Source organism: Rutilus rutilus (genome assembly GCF_951802725.1).
Source record: "Rutilus rutilus genome assembly, chromosome: 10".
Taxonomy (NCBI): Eukaryota; Metazoa; Chordata; class Actinopteri; order Cypriniformes; family Leuciscidae; genus Rutilus; species Rutilus rutilus.
Window position 1 is genome coordinate 32,916,851 of NC_140215.1, and position 16,735 is coordinate 32,933,585.

Sequence of the window (16,735 nt, forward strand, 5' to 3'; positions counted from 1 at the left end):
TCCGTAACAAGAACTCTTTTAAAAGTATGCTAAAGTGTACCACTTTTTCACAAACAATACGTTTTTTTTTCAACATACATTTTTGCAAAACGCGTATAAATACATACAAATCGCTGCAGTTTCCAGCTGAAATGAACACTAGAGGCAATAAAACAGCAACAACTGTAATTCACCAGTCATTAAATCTGTTTCAGATAAAACTGAACACACTTCTAGCGTCACTTTTTTTTTTTTTTTTTTTTTTTAATGAGCCTGGGTTGTATATTTTAGTTGTTGTGTTGTTTAGTAGTCAAGTATTTCACCATTTTAATCAAATACAGTACTTGCAGTTCATTTACGTAGTCCTGCGTTGAGACAAATGAAATGATAAATGAAAGTCAAATATTCCATACAGTCCCTCAACTGATATGAGCTCATAAAAAAACTGTTCATAATAAATACAAAATGGTTTTAGATTAAATATCTAAATGGTTTTATTGAAATACAGCATTTCACACTACAGAAACCGATGACACTGCTGGACAATGTCAACGTGCAGTGCACTTTTTGGGATGGATCTGAAACATAATTAGTTTTATCTTGCATGCGTTTCATATCTCTGGCTGGTGGTTTGAAATGATATTGACTGTAGGGCCGCAGTGCTCTGGGATGTTTACTCTGTCTTGTGTCATGGGTAGATGAGGCTTGTTGGTGTGTGTGTGTTGATGACAGGGTGAAGTGCCTCTCTTCTCCTCTCTAACGTGGACTAAAGTGCTCTTTCTCTCTCTACCTCTCCATACTGATTAACTCAGAAACAGACAGGCCTCAAAATAGGGTTTATGGAGTAATGGTTTTGGTTTGTATGGGGTTTCAGCTTTAAATCGAACGGAGGAAGTTGAAATGCTTATCTTGCCATTTCTAGAAAGTATATAGTCAATTAGCAGTGTGTTTATAGGTGCATTCTCGCCATGTTTGAATTACCATGTTTACGAGATTCTGACTTTCACATCCTTGTAAAACTCATAATACAACTTATAAACTCTGAATTTACTTAGAGCTCCAACTTGTACCACCTGACAGTAACACAGGTCTGTGCAGGACGGTTTTTCAGATCACACTCCCGTCTTGCATGTTGTGTCCCAATTCAGACGCTGCGTCCTTTCGAAGGATGCAGACTTCAAAGACCATGTCTTCGGAGTCCATGAAGGTCGAAACGGGCGTTGTTAAATGAGACGTCTAGCCCACGTAGGATTGCTCTTGTTGTCTAGCAACTGTGACAGCTGCCGTTGATGAGCGACCGCAATTCTGTCAGGACCACTACCGTCAAATACGATTGACAATTGACCTATGGCTAAGCCACGCCCCCTCCACTCACTCGGACAAACAGTCAACATTTCACAGGAGGCAATTAATGATTTTTGGAGACAGAAAGATTATATATCATCTCGAAGTCACCAAAGGGGCCTTAACTATGCATTGGAGGGTTATATTAATAATTTTATTGTTGAGAAGGTCGATATAGTTTGGTGCTAAATTCGCTTCAAACGCTCGCTTTATACGCGAATGGATTCAAAATGTTGAAGCGTTGAACTAGACACGATATGTGCGAAGAGAGAGAGGCGCGGGTGCGATCGAACAGTGGAAACATAAAAATATACTCCATTTTGTTCATACAGGACATCATTAAAACTGCAAAGTGTTTAGCCTACTTATATTTGTGTAAAACTTTTGTTAAACTGTAAACTCTTGTCAAACTGTAACCTACAACTGTCACCCAACCAAAATCACACACACACATGCTGTTTAAAAGCAAAAATGACAAGAAAAAAAATATAAAAACTGAATAACTGCAATGCATTTCAATGGACGTGGAAGCAGAGAATGTCCGAGTGTATTGGGTTAGCTATGCGCACTGTGATTGGCTCATCGCGTTTGGGGGCGTGGCTTAGCCATAGGTCAATTAGCATACAGTTTGGATTGGCTGTATGGTTCTGTACCGCATCCGCGCATCCTTGCAGCCTAGCATAGATAGATCCACTCGTTTGATCCTTCGTGGTCCAGGAAACTAAAGGTTTCGGCCTTTGAAGGGGGATGCATCTTATTTATATTTTTCAGCTCCATTCCAGTGAGATTCTGTCTCGCTCTGGTGTCATAGGCTATTTTTTTCCACTTCCTGTGCGCACATCTCACACTTCAGACCTCGCTTTGTTTCATTTGCCATAATGTAAAAGGATGCTGAAAATCTGAAAAAAATTAATGAAAGACATACATATAGTTACACGTAGATGGAGACATATAGTTTAATGTAGAGTTGAATAACTGTGAAGTCCTACTAAATAAACTAATTAATAAACTCTTTTTATTAATGTTCTGTTCATTATATAATGATACTTGTTTTTTCTTTCTGGTTTTGTCTATTAAATCAAATTACACATTCGTTTTGGTGTTAGTAGTGTCGCCGCAGTAACGTATAATTGCAAGTCAGAGGACGAGAACAGCTTTGAGTGAAACATTCGAGTTGTCATCTAGTAATTATGGTAATTATGGTGTGAATGCACCATTGCATTGCACTTAATACAGGTTCAGCCTCCTGTGGTAATCTGAGATTCTCTTCGAGGGCACAAAATGGGTCATATTTTTGTCATGTTTAAGGTTTACTCCTTGTGAAACCTTTTGATTGTCGGCCCTGAGATTTACCCATTATATGCCACAGCACCCCAGACTAACTCTCTAACTAGTGTTTGCAGTTATAATCGCTTTTGCTTAATGACTAGTCAGGGCTACCAGTAGGACCCATCAAATGTTTCTGAGTGTATGGGGGCTTAAAATCTTGTTTTGGGTCCTACAAATGGTTATCAAGAAAAATAGTTGACTAGACTGAGTCAGTATTTACAGATTCATGCTGCTCGTGTTGTCAACTTAAGTCACGTGATCTTCAAGTAGTCGACAAGGAGCAGAATTAATTGGCTAGCTGACTGGACAGTATCGCAGTATACACTGTGCATTATGTAGAAAGGCGTCCAGTATGCACAGGCTGCTTTGCATGCTTTACAGTCTTACTAATGACAAAGTTATGTGGATATTGGAAAATCAAGCATGTCTCAAACAAGACACTTGTAAGAAACGCCCTCTCACTTTCAACTGGTCAACTTTCAACTTCTAATCACGTGTAAATATTTGTATGAACATAAAAAAAGACACATCCTGAACAAATTTCACAAACTTTTGACAAACAGAAGTGGAATAATTACCCCCGAACAAAGAAGGGGTCAATATCAAAAGTATCAGTCAGGATCTGGTGTTTCCACTGCTGCTTTAAGTTCTAATGTCCATTTCCTCCTCATGAGCCGCACCAGAATCACCAGTTCTTGTTACTGTTCCACATAAGCCCCTTTCACACAGAGATTCCAGAAAATACACGGATGATATGTCCCGGGATCATTTGATTTTGGTTCATTCACACTGCCAGTGATGTTCCGGAATCTGTGAGTGTGTTCACACACATGCCGTAAAGATCCTGTAAAGACACGTGACGTCAGGATGTGACGTGTAACGTACGTGTCGAAATGATTTCAGGATTCGGTTGTACACTAACGCGTCGCGCACCGTTCCACAAAGCTGGCGGATGATCTCAGCTTCAGCGCGGATAGGAAGGAGCTCCCTGGTCTCTGCTTCATTCCAGTTTGCAGATTTTTTTCATTCTTTCTTTGTTGATGGCGAACACAAACTTTCTTCTAAGAGCAACAGAGTCGCACGTTAACTACGTCATTGCGATGGCACGTGCGTCATCACTACGACCCCTTACGGCATTGGTCCTGGCTTTTGTTCACACAGGGCGCGTTCCGGGACTGATTCCGGCAGTGTTACTAGGTCCCCATCCCGGCATTAATCCCGGGACGTGTTTGCGTTCACACAGAAGGCACTCTAGCAATTTTACGGCAATTTCCCGGGATCAACGCGCTGTGTGAAAGGGGCTTAAGGCACTTGCAAGTTCTCGAAGATGTTTGGCCGGGACATGTGGTAACGTGGTTTGGCACTACAAGGACGATCAACTGTCTCCATATAGCACTGTCTTAGGCTTCTTGCATCACAGATACTGCTGTTTATTGCTCTGTTCACATCTGCAGTCCTCATGCCTCCTGGACAATGGCATGTTCACAAAGGTGATCAGAGACGCTGGGCATCTTTCTCCTGGTGTTTGTCAGAGTTGGCAGAATGGTCTCTTTAGTGTCCTAAATTATTGGAACTATGGTCTTAATTGTCTACCACCTGTAAACTGTTAGTGTCTTAAAGTCCCCCTGAGGTGAAAATCCTGCTTTTAATGTTGTTTATGTGTCTATGTGGTGTTTTTAATATGCTTTAAGACAAACCATGTGTAAATTCATAAGTCGACACCATTGCTGAGTATTTTCTCCTTAAAACTGCAGTGAACCAAAGACAGTCTCAAAAACACGCTTTGAAATCGCTGGTGTTTCTGACGTCACAAACTACCTTGTAACCAATCAGATCAACGTGTGATCGTCAACGAGTGGATTTCTTTAAAGGAAAAATATGTAACTGCGTATGACTGCGAGGACTGTTGAAGAGGTGCATGTGCAATTATTGTTTATGGTTCACTGAACAAGCATGACAAACATTCTCTAAACCCTTTCCAATAATGATTTGCAAAGATTATTTGGATTTAACAAAGTTTTCTTTAAATACAGTATCCTGAAAGGGGGACATCTTTATTTATTTTTTTCATGATTTAACATTAGTCTATCAAGCACTATATATCATACAGTGGCTTCTAACACACAGCTCATCCAATCAGATAGATTTTAGTGACGAAACTGTCCATTTTATAAAATTAGTTATTATTAGTTCAAATTAGTTAAGATTTGTCAAACCTCCCACCTTTGCGAGCCAGATTTTGTTCTAGCTATGATTTATTGAGACACTCTCTGTATTGTTTTTGTTTTTTTACTATCAGATTTGCTAGCAGGGTGTCCCTGACGGACTCTTTATTATAGCAGGTGTAATGTACATCACTCGTGTTACATGATCTGTAAATGTGCAGTCTGGCCTGTCTGTCTAGGGCTGATGTTTGAACATGACTCCTTCAGGCTTTGAAGACTAAATTAGTCCAAATCCTCTTTTCATCAGAAGAGCTTTAGTGGCTCTTTGAAGACGGCTCTGTGAGAGATAAAGTGGGAGCATGGGAATTATCCCCTTGTTCTTCCTCCTGAACTCTTGGGACATTAGTTTAGTAATGTACAGTCAGCAGAAATGAGGCGGGAGGCGTTGTCACTTTAAATCATGTGAAACTCCTCACCTATGAATGGAATGCCGCCTGTCTCGACTTCCCGTGTTTTTCTGAACCGGTTCGCCTCCGAAGAACCTCAGTCTGGGACGGATAAATCATGCCTTGGTTTCTGTTGACAGCGAGTCAGGAATGTCAGAGCAAAGACACAACAGCAGATAAAGGAGGAAACAACTGCCTGTTTACTTCAATGAAGACTAAACCGTACACACGCACCTCTGTGTTTCAGGAAGTTGTGTAAATCTGAAAGAGATTATGAATGGAACGTGCATACTTTCAGTTTTTAGGAATGAAAGCCTTTGTTGTGAATAGTCACAACTAAAAGCCAAAGTAAATTGCGTCATTCATTAGTTCTCTATGCTACGGAAGCCCTGAACCGCAAGGTAAAAAAAAAAAAAAGTATCTCGTTTTTTCGAGATATTAAGTCATTTCGACATAATATCTCGTTATTTCGACATAATGTCTCGTTATTTCGACATAATGTCTCGTTATTTTGACATAAGTCATTATTTTTCGACATAAGTCGTTATTTCGACAAATATCTCGTTATTTCGACATAATATTGCATACGCAAATTATGATCATTGATACAAAATAAAACATTTTATTCACAAAAATGTCTCTATTTGTACAAATTGCTGCACATTCATTGAATTCAGAATTTTACACACATAAATTGAAAGCAATTTGTTTGTGGATAGTAGCCTAAAACATATCTGCAACATTTATCAAGTTCATGGATAAATGTTGCAGATATGTTTATGAATCTTTACGATACTAAAATCATATGAGTGATGAGTGAATCAGATGAGTCCAGAATATGAACGAATGCATTTAATTTCACGTTAAGCATTTTCCTCCCATAGAAAACCATTATAAGAACGCTAAATATGCATATTTGAATGTCCCCTTATTATGTCGAAATAACGAGTTATTATGTCGAAATAACGAGATATTTATGTCGAAATAACGAGATATTATGTCGAAATAACGACTTATTATGTTGAAATAACGACTTATTATATCGAAATAACGAGATATTAAGTGGAAATAACGACTTATGTCGAATAACGCGATATTTATGTCGAAATAACGAGATATTATGTCGAAATAATGACTTAATATCTCAAAATAACGAGATTTATTTTTCTTTTTTTTTTACCTTGAGGTTCAGGGCTTCCATACTATGCATATCAAGTTGAGTTAAGACACATTATTTAAACTGTGAAAAAATTACCCCCCAAAATAAAATATAAAACTCACAGTAGCTAGTGAAAATGTATTTTATATCATTGCTTTTTTGCTTGACTGAAATGCTGGAAAGCACAGCTGGAACCACAATCAGCATCCAGGACAGAACGGACAGTTTTATAGCTGTTGTTGAGTGTAAATCATAGTGCGTTCTAGTCTCCAGAGCATATGCTTCTAAAAATGATAGCTTGTTTGTTAGTTGTTGTTTCATGGTCTTATTGTTCATCTCAAATTAAAGACCATGACATCGTCACTTTTTTTAATCTTTTTGTGAAAAGTATGAGGAGGGAGAATCAGTCACTGGGAAATCTGACTCATCGTGAATCATGTTAAATGTGTTCAAATTAAAAATAAGATGCAGTGGCCTCAAAGTATTTGGACACTGCAATTAGATGCAAAATATCAAAGCAGGTGACAATTATTTTAAGTTTATGAGCACAGGTTTTTAAATGGCAACACTATGAAGAAGTGTGAATCAAGTGTCAAGTGTTTAAATACTTTTGGGGACGTTTTTGTTCCCACTCTGTGTCTTTCAGAGGAGTTGCTGTGCCACCCAAACACTCAAAAGAAGCCATGTGTGGTATTTTTACAGCACAGATCCACTAGAATGAGTTTCAATAGGCCAGTGAACGAAGTACCTGTGTGTAACAAACACACAACATGAAGGAAGCGATGTCACAGTTAGTCATTTATTATGATTATATATTATAGAGAGGAATCTGGGAAACATTCTCTACTGTCAGACATTCTGAGCTGTAAGAACTGAAAACAATGGAAAACAACTTGCATTTCGCAACACCACAAACCCGTGAGCCATATTGCCTCTGAGTGGATTTCTCACAAAACCGTGAAGAGACATTGTGCTCTTCCTCATATTTTAGTTTTGGTGGCTTAATGCAAGAAATATTTCAAATATGTTTATTAAGTTTTAGAAGAAAAAAGAGGAAAGAGCATGTATGTCTTCCGTTTGAATTGTTCAGGTCACTTTCATCAGTGCGGGTCAGACTTATGCTTATGATATGTTAACTATGTAATATTGCAACCAGCCAACTGGAGAGTTACACACAAGTCAAATTGTATTCACAATTTGTGCATTTTTTTTATCAGGGTTTTATCAAGATTTTGTTGATAACAATAATTAGATTATATTTTTCTGAGTGTGTTTTTGTGCTGGTGCATGGCTGGTTTAGGCCTGTTGTGGACAGCTGACTCACGAGGACATTCAGATTATTCATATTCTCAATGCTGTGAACTGACCACAGCATATGAAATTAACTGTAAAAAAAAATGTTTTATTAAGGGGCAATATTTGCCACATTAAATTGAAATTTCAATATTTGCCACATTAAATTGATTTCCAGGGGCATTTTTACCTATTTAAGGGTGTACCTATTTACCTATCTTTCACCTGTCAATTTCTAACATTCAAATTAAATTCAGTTAGAATAATAACAGTATATAGAGCTGTTGAATCAAATTAAATCATTATCAAAAAAAGTCATCTTTGCAGTGCAGAAGTTTCATAGAAGCGGCATCAGAAGTGGCATTAATATATTAACACTGTATTTACAATTACATACATAATGCTATGAGAGATTTTTTTTTTTTTCAATATTTCAATATTAAAATGTTTTCTAATTTTAACTTCTTAATTAAAAGGTCCTTTAAATACGAAACTAAAACCGCCAGTAGGTGGCGTCACGTCACTGTCGTTCTTTCGTCCGATTCATTCAATCAGCTGATTCATTCAGGAACGAAGCAAGTGACCGTCTTTATTGAATGGGTCATTTAATCATTAATTAAACTCATTCATTCAAAACACACTTTTATTCAGTTACGAATCATCGCTGTGTGTTGCTCTGAGACTCGGTTCTGCTGTGGGTAAATGTTTGTTAGCGAAATAAAGGAAAAACAAACAATATTGTGTCTAAAATGTAACTCTATATTTGGGAAAAACTACATATGATATTATAAGACTCATCAGGGCATATGTATCTTGAATTTTGGGGGCATACTGACATACTTGATGTCAGCTTGCACACGCACAAGAATGAACTTACAATTTAATTTATATTTACATATTTTCTACCCCTTCTCTCTTCTTTTCGTACTTAATATGCTGTCATAATTGCTGTGAATTGTCACATGAACAAGCAAATCCACTAAGAAAGAATAATACAAATCATATAATTTAAATTTGGTATTTAGATACAGTATGTCTAAGTCAAAGTGTCATCTAAAATGTAAGTAAAGTAAAAATAAGACTTTTTATGACCCTAAATTTTAAAAATCTAATGTTATATTTTTAAGACTTTTTAAGGATCAGCAGGAACCCTGTTTATTCTATTTATACATCTTTGATGTGATTGTTCAGTACAGATGTTTCTGAGATTACTTTACATCTACTGCAACACTTCTTGCAGTAGAGCTCTATTAGCAGGAATCTGATGTGTGTCAATAGGAGTTCCATGGGAGTTAGTTTTGGTTTGTAGTAAAATTAGTCATATGATCCAGATGCTGCTTTCTGATGTGACCACTTAAAAGAACAAAGAACTCTCTCTGTCTGTCTCCGGGCCAACTGAGGCAGCAGCAGGAGAAGTGTGTGTGTGTGTGTGTGTGTGTGTGTGTGTGTGTGTGTGTGTGTGTGTGTGTGTGTGTGTAAAGGGCAGTGCTTAATGACTGCTCTCATCAAACCCTCTCTTCACTCCACACATAATCACTCGCACACAAGACTATACGTTGTCGTCAGTCAGTCTGTTTGTTACGCAGGTTCGCTCTTCAAAAAGCACTGCAGCACTCGACAGGGACACACTCCTGTGATGGCTGGTTCTCATGAACTGCTTACACGTGTACCGTCAAACCAGGCCAGACAAACACAGAACAGTGTGTGTCAAGAACAGCGTTCGTTCCATCAAAGAGCTGTTTCAGGACTCAGTTTCAGTTCGATGCTCAGTTAAGACAGCTGTGATTTCTACAGTATCGATGTGCTTTAGGAGAAGATATGCTTATGTTTTCGTCACATTCTTTATGATCAACTCTAACAAGGTCACTTCCTCTAATAAGTCAGCCATTAAAGCCCGTTGTCAACACACACAGATGTCATCAACACACAGGACACTTGGAGAACAGGTTCTTATGCTGGCAATGGTACTTGATAATCTTATCACGAATCAGGATCTGTAAGTGCAAAAGACAAAAAATACATAGAACAGGTTCAGTGATGCCTCAATGAGATATAATGCAAAATTGTTTGAAATTTCAACCTTTATATTACAGTGCTGCTGATATTAAAAACACACAGTGTGTACTGTAAATGTTGTTGTTTTTCCCAGCATGGTTAGAAAAGAATTTCCGAAAATTATTATGATTCAGTGATTACCAATCAAATTGTCTAACCCACACGCTCAGCATAACACAGAAGAAAAGGCTATGTATCTGTTAAAATAATCAAAAAATAATTTGTAATGATATAGCAATATCGTTTAACTTGGTTACAAGGTCAAAGAGTTAGATGTAATGTGCTTTGTCTAATAGTCTGTGTAATGTCTGTTTGAGTTTCTACACAAGAAGAATATTAACTTTGTTAGGTGTGTGTGGTTTGCATTTGTGGAAGGTGATCAATATCTCTGTGTGTGTAGTTACATCAGAAGAGAATAGCAGTACTGTAAAGCTCTGTAGATGTTTGTCATTATTTCCTGTGAATTGTGATGTCTGGTATCCAGTTAACAGAGTTGGTCAGGAATGTTGTTGGATTTTTTTTATTTTTTTTAGCTCTGTGGACAGCATCTGTGGCATGATTTTGATTACTACAGAAATAGAAACTGGATGATATTGCTGTGCATATTGAGAAGAGAAGAGGGCCAAACACCGAACCCTGAGGCACCCCTCTGGAAAGTTATAAGTTGAAAGATCTAATTTAAGATCAAGATAGGAGAGAAGAGAATGATCTACAGATCGTTGTCAAAACCAGTGGAGTGCAGCTTCCAAGTAGCCAAGAGTCAAGATAATAGACATGAGTATCTGTTGGTCTGGTGTCGAAGGCTAGGAGATTGAGAACTGATGATTTGGAGGCGGCTCTCGCCAGCAACAGAGCTTCTGTTATGGATCGCAAGTCTCCATTCAGTGTCCTCTTTTTCAGCCTGACGAATTGTTGAGCTTTTATTTTCTGTCAGAAGGACATATGAGAAGTGATTAAACTCGTTCAAGTGTTTTTGAATGGGAATGGGAAAATACCAATTTTCCATTTGTGTAGTATGTGTGAATTCTTGGGGTGGGGATACCCAAGCCTGATTAAATGTGGTGAAGAAAGTACCAGAGAGGAGTGATGTGTTAATGACATATGACCAACTTAACATCAGCAAAGCTTAAGCAGAAGTTCCCCCACCTAGAAAAGTAGTCCCACCACAAAAGGACAATTAACAACTCAAACAATAAACATGTTTACTAAAGAACTCGCATGAAGTCTGTTAGACTTCCATTGTAAGTTCATGACTGTAAATGTATTTTATGTTTAGTTTTTTTTCTGAGGGGCAAGTCTGTGGAATATTGTCTGTGGTAATCAACAGCATGCCACAGATACTGTCCATAGTGTGTAAGTTCCCTGAAAAGTGCTGTTGCTTTGTTCTGTTTAAGTATCCCAGTGCGTCAGAGGTGTGAGGTTGGGTTGGGACTGTCTGTTTTTCTGCCCATTGGGCTGATGGGTGGAGTGTTTGAGAATCCCATTTTCCCCAACTAGTAGTTTTGCAATTCCATTTAGTGATGCAGAAATTATACACTTAAAGGATTAGTTCACCCCAAAATGAAAATTTCCTAATAATTTACTCACCCCAATGCCATCCAAGATATCCATGTCTTTCTTTCCTCAGTGGGAGAGAAATTATGTTTTTTGAGGGAAAACATTTCTGGATTTTTCTTCTAACAATGGACTTCATTGGTTACCATCGTTTTTAAGTCCAAATCAATGCAGTTTCAAAAGTCTTTGAAGTGTTTAAACGGACTGTACGCGATCACAGCTGAAGAAGAGGTTGTTATCTAGCGAAACGATAGGTGATTTTTAAAAAATATATATCATTTATAGACTTTTTACCTTCAATAGTTCGGATTGAACTGATCAACAAACGGACAGGGAACTACGTCATCATGTTGAAAGGTCACGCCTCCACTTTTTTTTTTTTTAAATGACCTATCGTTTCGCTAGATAACAACCTCTTCTTCAGCTGTGATCGCGTACAGCCCGTTTAAACACTTCATAGGCTTTTGAAACTGCATTGATTTGGACTTAAAAACGATGGTAACCAATGAAGTCCATTGTTAGAAGAAAAGTCCAGAAATGTTTTCCTCAAAAAACATAATTTCTCTCCCACTGAGGAAAGAAAGACATGGATATCTTGGATGGCATTGGGGTGAGTAAATTATTAGGAAATTTTCATTTTGGGGTGAACTAATCCTTTAACCTTTAAGTTGTATGTAACCATTATTTTAGGTCTGATCTTTACCTGTCGGGATCTTTACATTCATTCACCCTTCTCTCTCTTCGTCCTACAGAAAACTATGCAGTTAGCGGTCCTGAAGGGAAGACCGAGTCCGTGACCACACTGCAGCCACAGCCATCCCTGAACTCCCTGCAGAGTAGCTCCCCTGGACCCAAGCGCTCTGGGAATACACTGAAGAAATGGTTGACCAGCCCTGTCCGGCGTCTCAGTCATGGCAGCAACATCAAGAAGATTCCTAGCAAACAGAAGCAAAAACGTGATGGACGCAAGAGCATTGATCTGGGGCCACCCGAACTACAGGATGACACCCTGGAAGAGGTATTGTACTGTAAATTATTCATTTTTCATACTACATTGAGGAAAAACATGGATGAAATGGTGATACTATGGTCCAAAATTATTACCATATTTTTAGGTACTTAATTTTAAGGTACTTAAAACAATACTTTATTATATTACAATGGTAGTCTATACAGTATGTACTCTCTGAAATACAATGGTGATTTATACCGTTTTTTTTGTTCTCTAGTTCTCACACATTCAGACCAGAAAATGTCTTCTATAATTTTTCGCCTTTTAGTTTCGCCATTTACATTTGTTTATTTTCAGAATATTTTTACGTTGTCATAAGAATTCCCCAAAACAAGGTTTATTGATGATATTTTACATCTTGTCTAACAGCGTGTGGTGACAGTGGACAGCAGATTTACGTCAGAGTGTTTAATAACCTCATCACTTCTTTTTTTTTTAAGCAACCATGACCATAGAGAGAAAAGTAGCCCTCTTGTTCTGTGTGCTGTATAAATGCTGTATTAAAGGGCTGATATGGCCCTTCAGATCGGAGGGTGATGATTAGCCTGACTTTTTAAAGCTGTGTGCCATATAATGTGCTGGTACAAAAGGGCCTCTGTATTTTTGAAGCAGGGTATGTGAACCCCACCACAATGGCCCATGTTAACCATGCCTGCTGTCTTCCAGAGCAACAGCAAATTCTTCAACAATCATTTCAGAGCATTTAAACTTGTGCAATAGAAGCCAAATAATAAAGCAATAAACCACGTGAGGCTGTGTGTTACGGTGATTTCATCACAGGTAAAAGGTTTTGTTAGGTGATAATTTCACTGCAATTCATTGTCTTGTGTTGTTTATTTTTTATTTTTTTAAATAAAATTTCCGTAATATGACACCAGCGTTCAATATATACTGTAAAGTAACAACTATCAATGATTGTTCTATAAGCTATATTTGAAGGGGTGCGTACCTATGCAAAACTCTGTGCCACAACACATGGTCTTGGAGGTTTTATAAATGTGATTATTCATCACTTACAATCATTGCACAGATCTCCTCAATTTGTACAGTTTGATGTATTATTCATGTCTGACAATTGTTCTAGCAAGTTACATATATTAGTACTGTAGTTAAATAAGCCACTCTAGACTCTTTGACAATCAAAGACATTTCTGTAAATGGCTGATCATTTGATTGTTTAAAAGTACATTTTAGCGTAATATTATTATTTTATTTTTTTGTATGTATTACTGAAATAATATGCTTTAACAGAATATACTTAAGAGTGAACTGAATGTAATGTTTCGAGCACTTAATTGCATGTTATTTACAATTCATTTTTTGGCCCACGTAATAGGTGTAATAAAGTGTATGCCGAATATACTGACAAGCATTTATGGTCAATTAAAATATCCTTTTCTGTTTAAACTTATGCTATCTACTTAAATATATTTGTAATTACACATTTGTGATAATGAAGTTGTACATTTAAAATATATTAGCTAGTAATGTAATATAAAATAGCATGCCTTAAATAATATTCCATTAATATTATACAATCGTTTTTTTTTTTTAAATATACTTTTAAGATTTTAAGTACACTACAATTGCACATTAAATACATTTAAGCTCACTTATTTTCCACAAGGTGATACACAGACTTTAACTGGGGTGTCTTAGAACTTTTAACATGCACTATGAATTTGCTTAATGACTTGTTCTTGTGTTTTCAGAGAGTGCGTAAAGAAGAGGGAACACTCTCCAAATCTTCATCAGGAATGCACAGTGGAGGGGAGGAAGAGCCAGAGGACGAGTCGCACACTCCCCTCCCTCCTCCAATGGAGATCATCAAAGACCCCTCTGCTCAGGAAGAGAAGGTACACTGACAGAAAAGAGGGGGAGGAGCTTTGAGAGAGTGATGTCATAGGTTATTAATGGGTTAGTTCACCCAAAAAAACTAAAAAACAAACAGTCATCAATTACTCACCCTCATGACATCCAAATCCTTAGGACTTTTGTTTGCCTTCAAAACACGTGAGGATATGAGGATATTTTACATGAAATCTCAATGATTTCTGGCCCTCCTTTGACAGTCCTAACGAACTACCACTGATACTTTAAAAAGTTCAGATCATAAAAGAGAATTGAGGGGGTTTAATACAAAAAAGAGACTCGATCACTTTATATGATGAACAGATTGAATTTAGGCTTTTATTCACATTGGTTCATGCAGATGCTCAAACGCACTGCGTAACACAAGAATGAACCTCATTGGTTCTCTCATGTGAGCTTCCGTTTACCACAACTGATGTGTGTGTTGATGAATGTTTCTCTGTGAATAAAAGGCTCAATTAACAGTGATCGAGTCTCTTCAAAAAATATGGACTAAACCGCTCAATTCATATGTGTTAATCTTACAATCTCTTTAAGAACTTTTTGAAGCGTCAAAGTGGTAGTTGCATAGCTGTCAATGGAAGGATAGAAATCTTTCAGATTCCATTATAAAGATCTTAATTTGTGTTCCGAAGATGAATGAAAGTCTCACAGGTTTGGAACGACATGAGGGCGAGTCATTTTTGTGTGAACTAACTCTTTAACCCTTTAGGTAGATTCATTCAATACTGTGTCACTCATCATGTGTTCATAACTATCTCCACCTGCCTCCCCCATAGTGTCTCACACACACACACAGTGATTTTACTAACATAGTTTTTCCTCCCTGTTGTGAACGTCGCCCATAACTGCTCGGGTGGAGGCTCCCTGTCTCAGTCAACTAACCACAAATCCACCCTATTGTTTCAATGAAGCTTAAATTGTGAAACTTTTACTGTTCCAGTCAACTGTGGCTGTTTTACACGCTGTGCCTTGGGACTGCAGTGGTAATGTGTTTACGACCCAAAGCTGGCTGACAGGGTGAATCTCACAAATAACATGTTCATGCCTTTTTCCCCTAAAACCAAAAGGACAAAAAAAGAAAAATTCATAAAGAAACTGAAGACATTATTATTATTCATTGTAACATTGATTATTATGACAATTAAGCACTATTATTATCATCACCATTATTATTATTATTATTATTATTATTTTTATTAAATTATCTGAACTACAATCCATTACTTGGGGTCAGTATTTTTTTTAAAGAAATCATCATTTTTATTCAGAACGTTTGCATTAAATCTTACAAAAGTGACAGTAAAGACATTTAAGATTATTTATTTCAAATAAATGCTGTTCTTTTGAACTTTGTATTCTTCAAAGAATCCACAAAAAATATTAAGCAGCAAAATTGGTTTCAACAGTAATAGTAAGGAATAATATAATAAAATAGTAACAAGAAATGTTTCTTGAGCATCAAATCAGGATCATGTGACACTGAAGACTGGAGTAATGATGCTAAAAATGTAGCTTTGATCACAGGAATAAATTTGTTGTTTAAAATATGTTGCAATAGAAAAGTTCATTTAAATTGTAAGAAAATACTACTGTATACTGTATCTTTGATCAAATAAATGCAGCCTTGATGAACATAAAAACAATCTTACAGACCCCAAACTTTTGAACAGTAGTGTATGCAATAAATCATGATATTCAAATGATATACATAACATCTTGTTACCTGTTACATCTATGAGCATTTGGGGAGAAACTATTAATTGTCCTGAATATAATGTCACCATGGAACAATTTCAGTGGTCATAAAAGTAGGCCCCGTTTTCTTAAAGCAAAATCTAATATTTAGTTTTTCCTTTTGACTTGGAGGTGAAATGTTTGGCATGTTCGGGTGTGAGATTGGCACGGCCTTTGCTTCTCTTCTCCCCAAAGCAAAGCTTGATAAACTGGCTGTCCCGAGCGCTCCCTCTCCTGTTCTGCTTGTGTTGTTTCCTCCTGCTAATGTCTCTCTCCTCCTGTCCTCCTGTCCTCCTGCTGTCATGTAGTCTTCTGTGCTGATGGCTTCACGGCAGAGCTCGGCTGATGTCCCCAGCGCTGCTGAGCTTGTCAGTGCTATAGAAAAACTGGTCAAAACTAAGATGGTAAGTGTGCCACTGAACCCATCCTGGCACAAGCAGGATGATTCGATCCGCTAACCTCCTGGTTTTCCTCTTTTCCTTTCTGTTTTCTCTTGCTCTAAGACAATCACTAACTCTTGAGCATACTGAGATCATCTGCGTTAATCTCACATGCACCAATAAAACATGAATGTGCTGACGTGTCTTTTGGTTTGTGTGGCTCTGTTTATTATTTTAATATTTCTGCACACCTGCACTTGACCTCATTTGGTTTGGTTGTTAACATGTTAATCTGTGCTGTGTCGTGTCGTGCTGTCATTGTGTTTAAGAGCATGTTTCTGTCATTGGACATCAGTTTGATCTACTCAAAGATTCAGTTCCCTTTAAAGCTGCTGTTTGTATAAAATGTC

General features: G+C 37.4%; 1 protein-coding gene across 4 annotated transcripts in view; it reads left to right on the top strand.

Annotated features, from left to right (window-relative positions):
- Positions 1 to 16,735, top strand: part of kalrna (kalirin RhoGEF kinase a) — a 230,372-nt gene that overhangs the window by 180,645 nt on the left and 32,992 nt on the right. For 2 of the 4 annotated variants that reach the window (XM_084421559.1, XM_084421558.1), the window contains exons 35-37: positions 12,077 to 12,342; positions 14,049 to 14,192; positions 16,254 to 16,349. In XM_084421559.1, the coding sequence (XP_084277685.1) occupies positions 12,077 to 12,342; positions 14,049 to 14,192; positions 16,254 to 16,349 (506 nt within the window). The remainder of the gene's footprint in view (positions 1 to 12,076; positions 12,343 to 14,048; positions 14,193 to 16,253; positions 16,350 to 16,735) is intronic. The other 2 variants (XM_084421561.1, XM_084421560.1) reach the window with 1 other exon arrangement.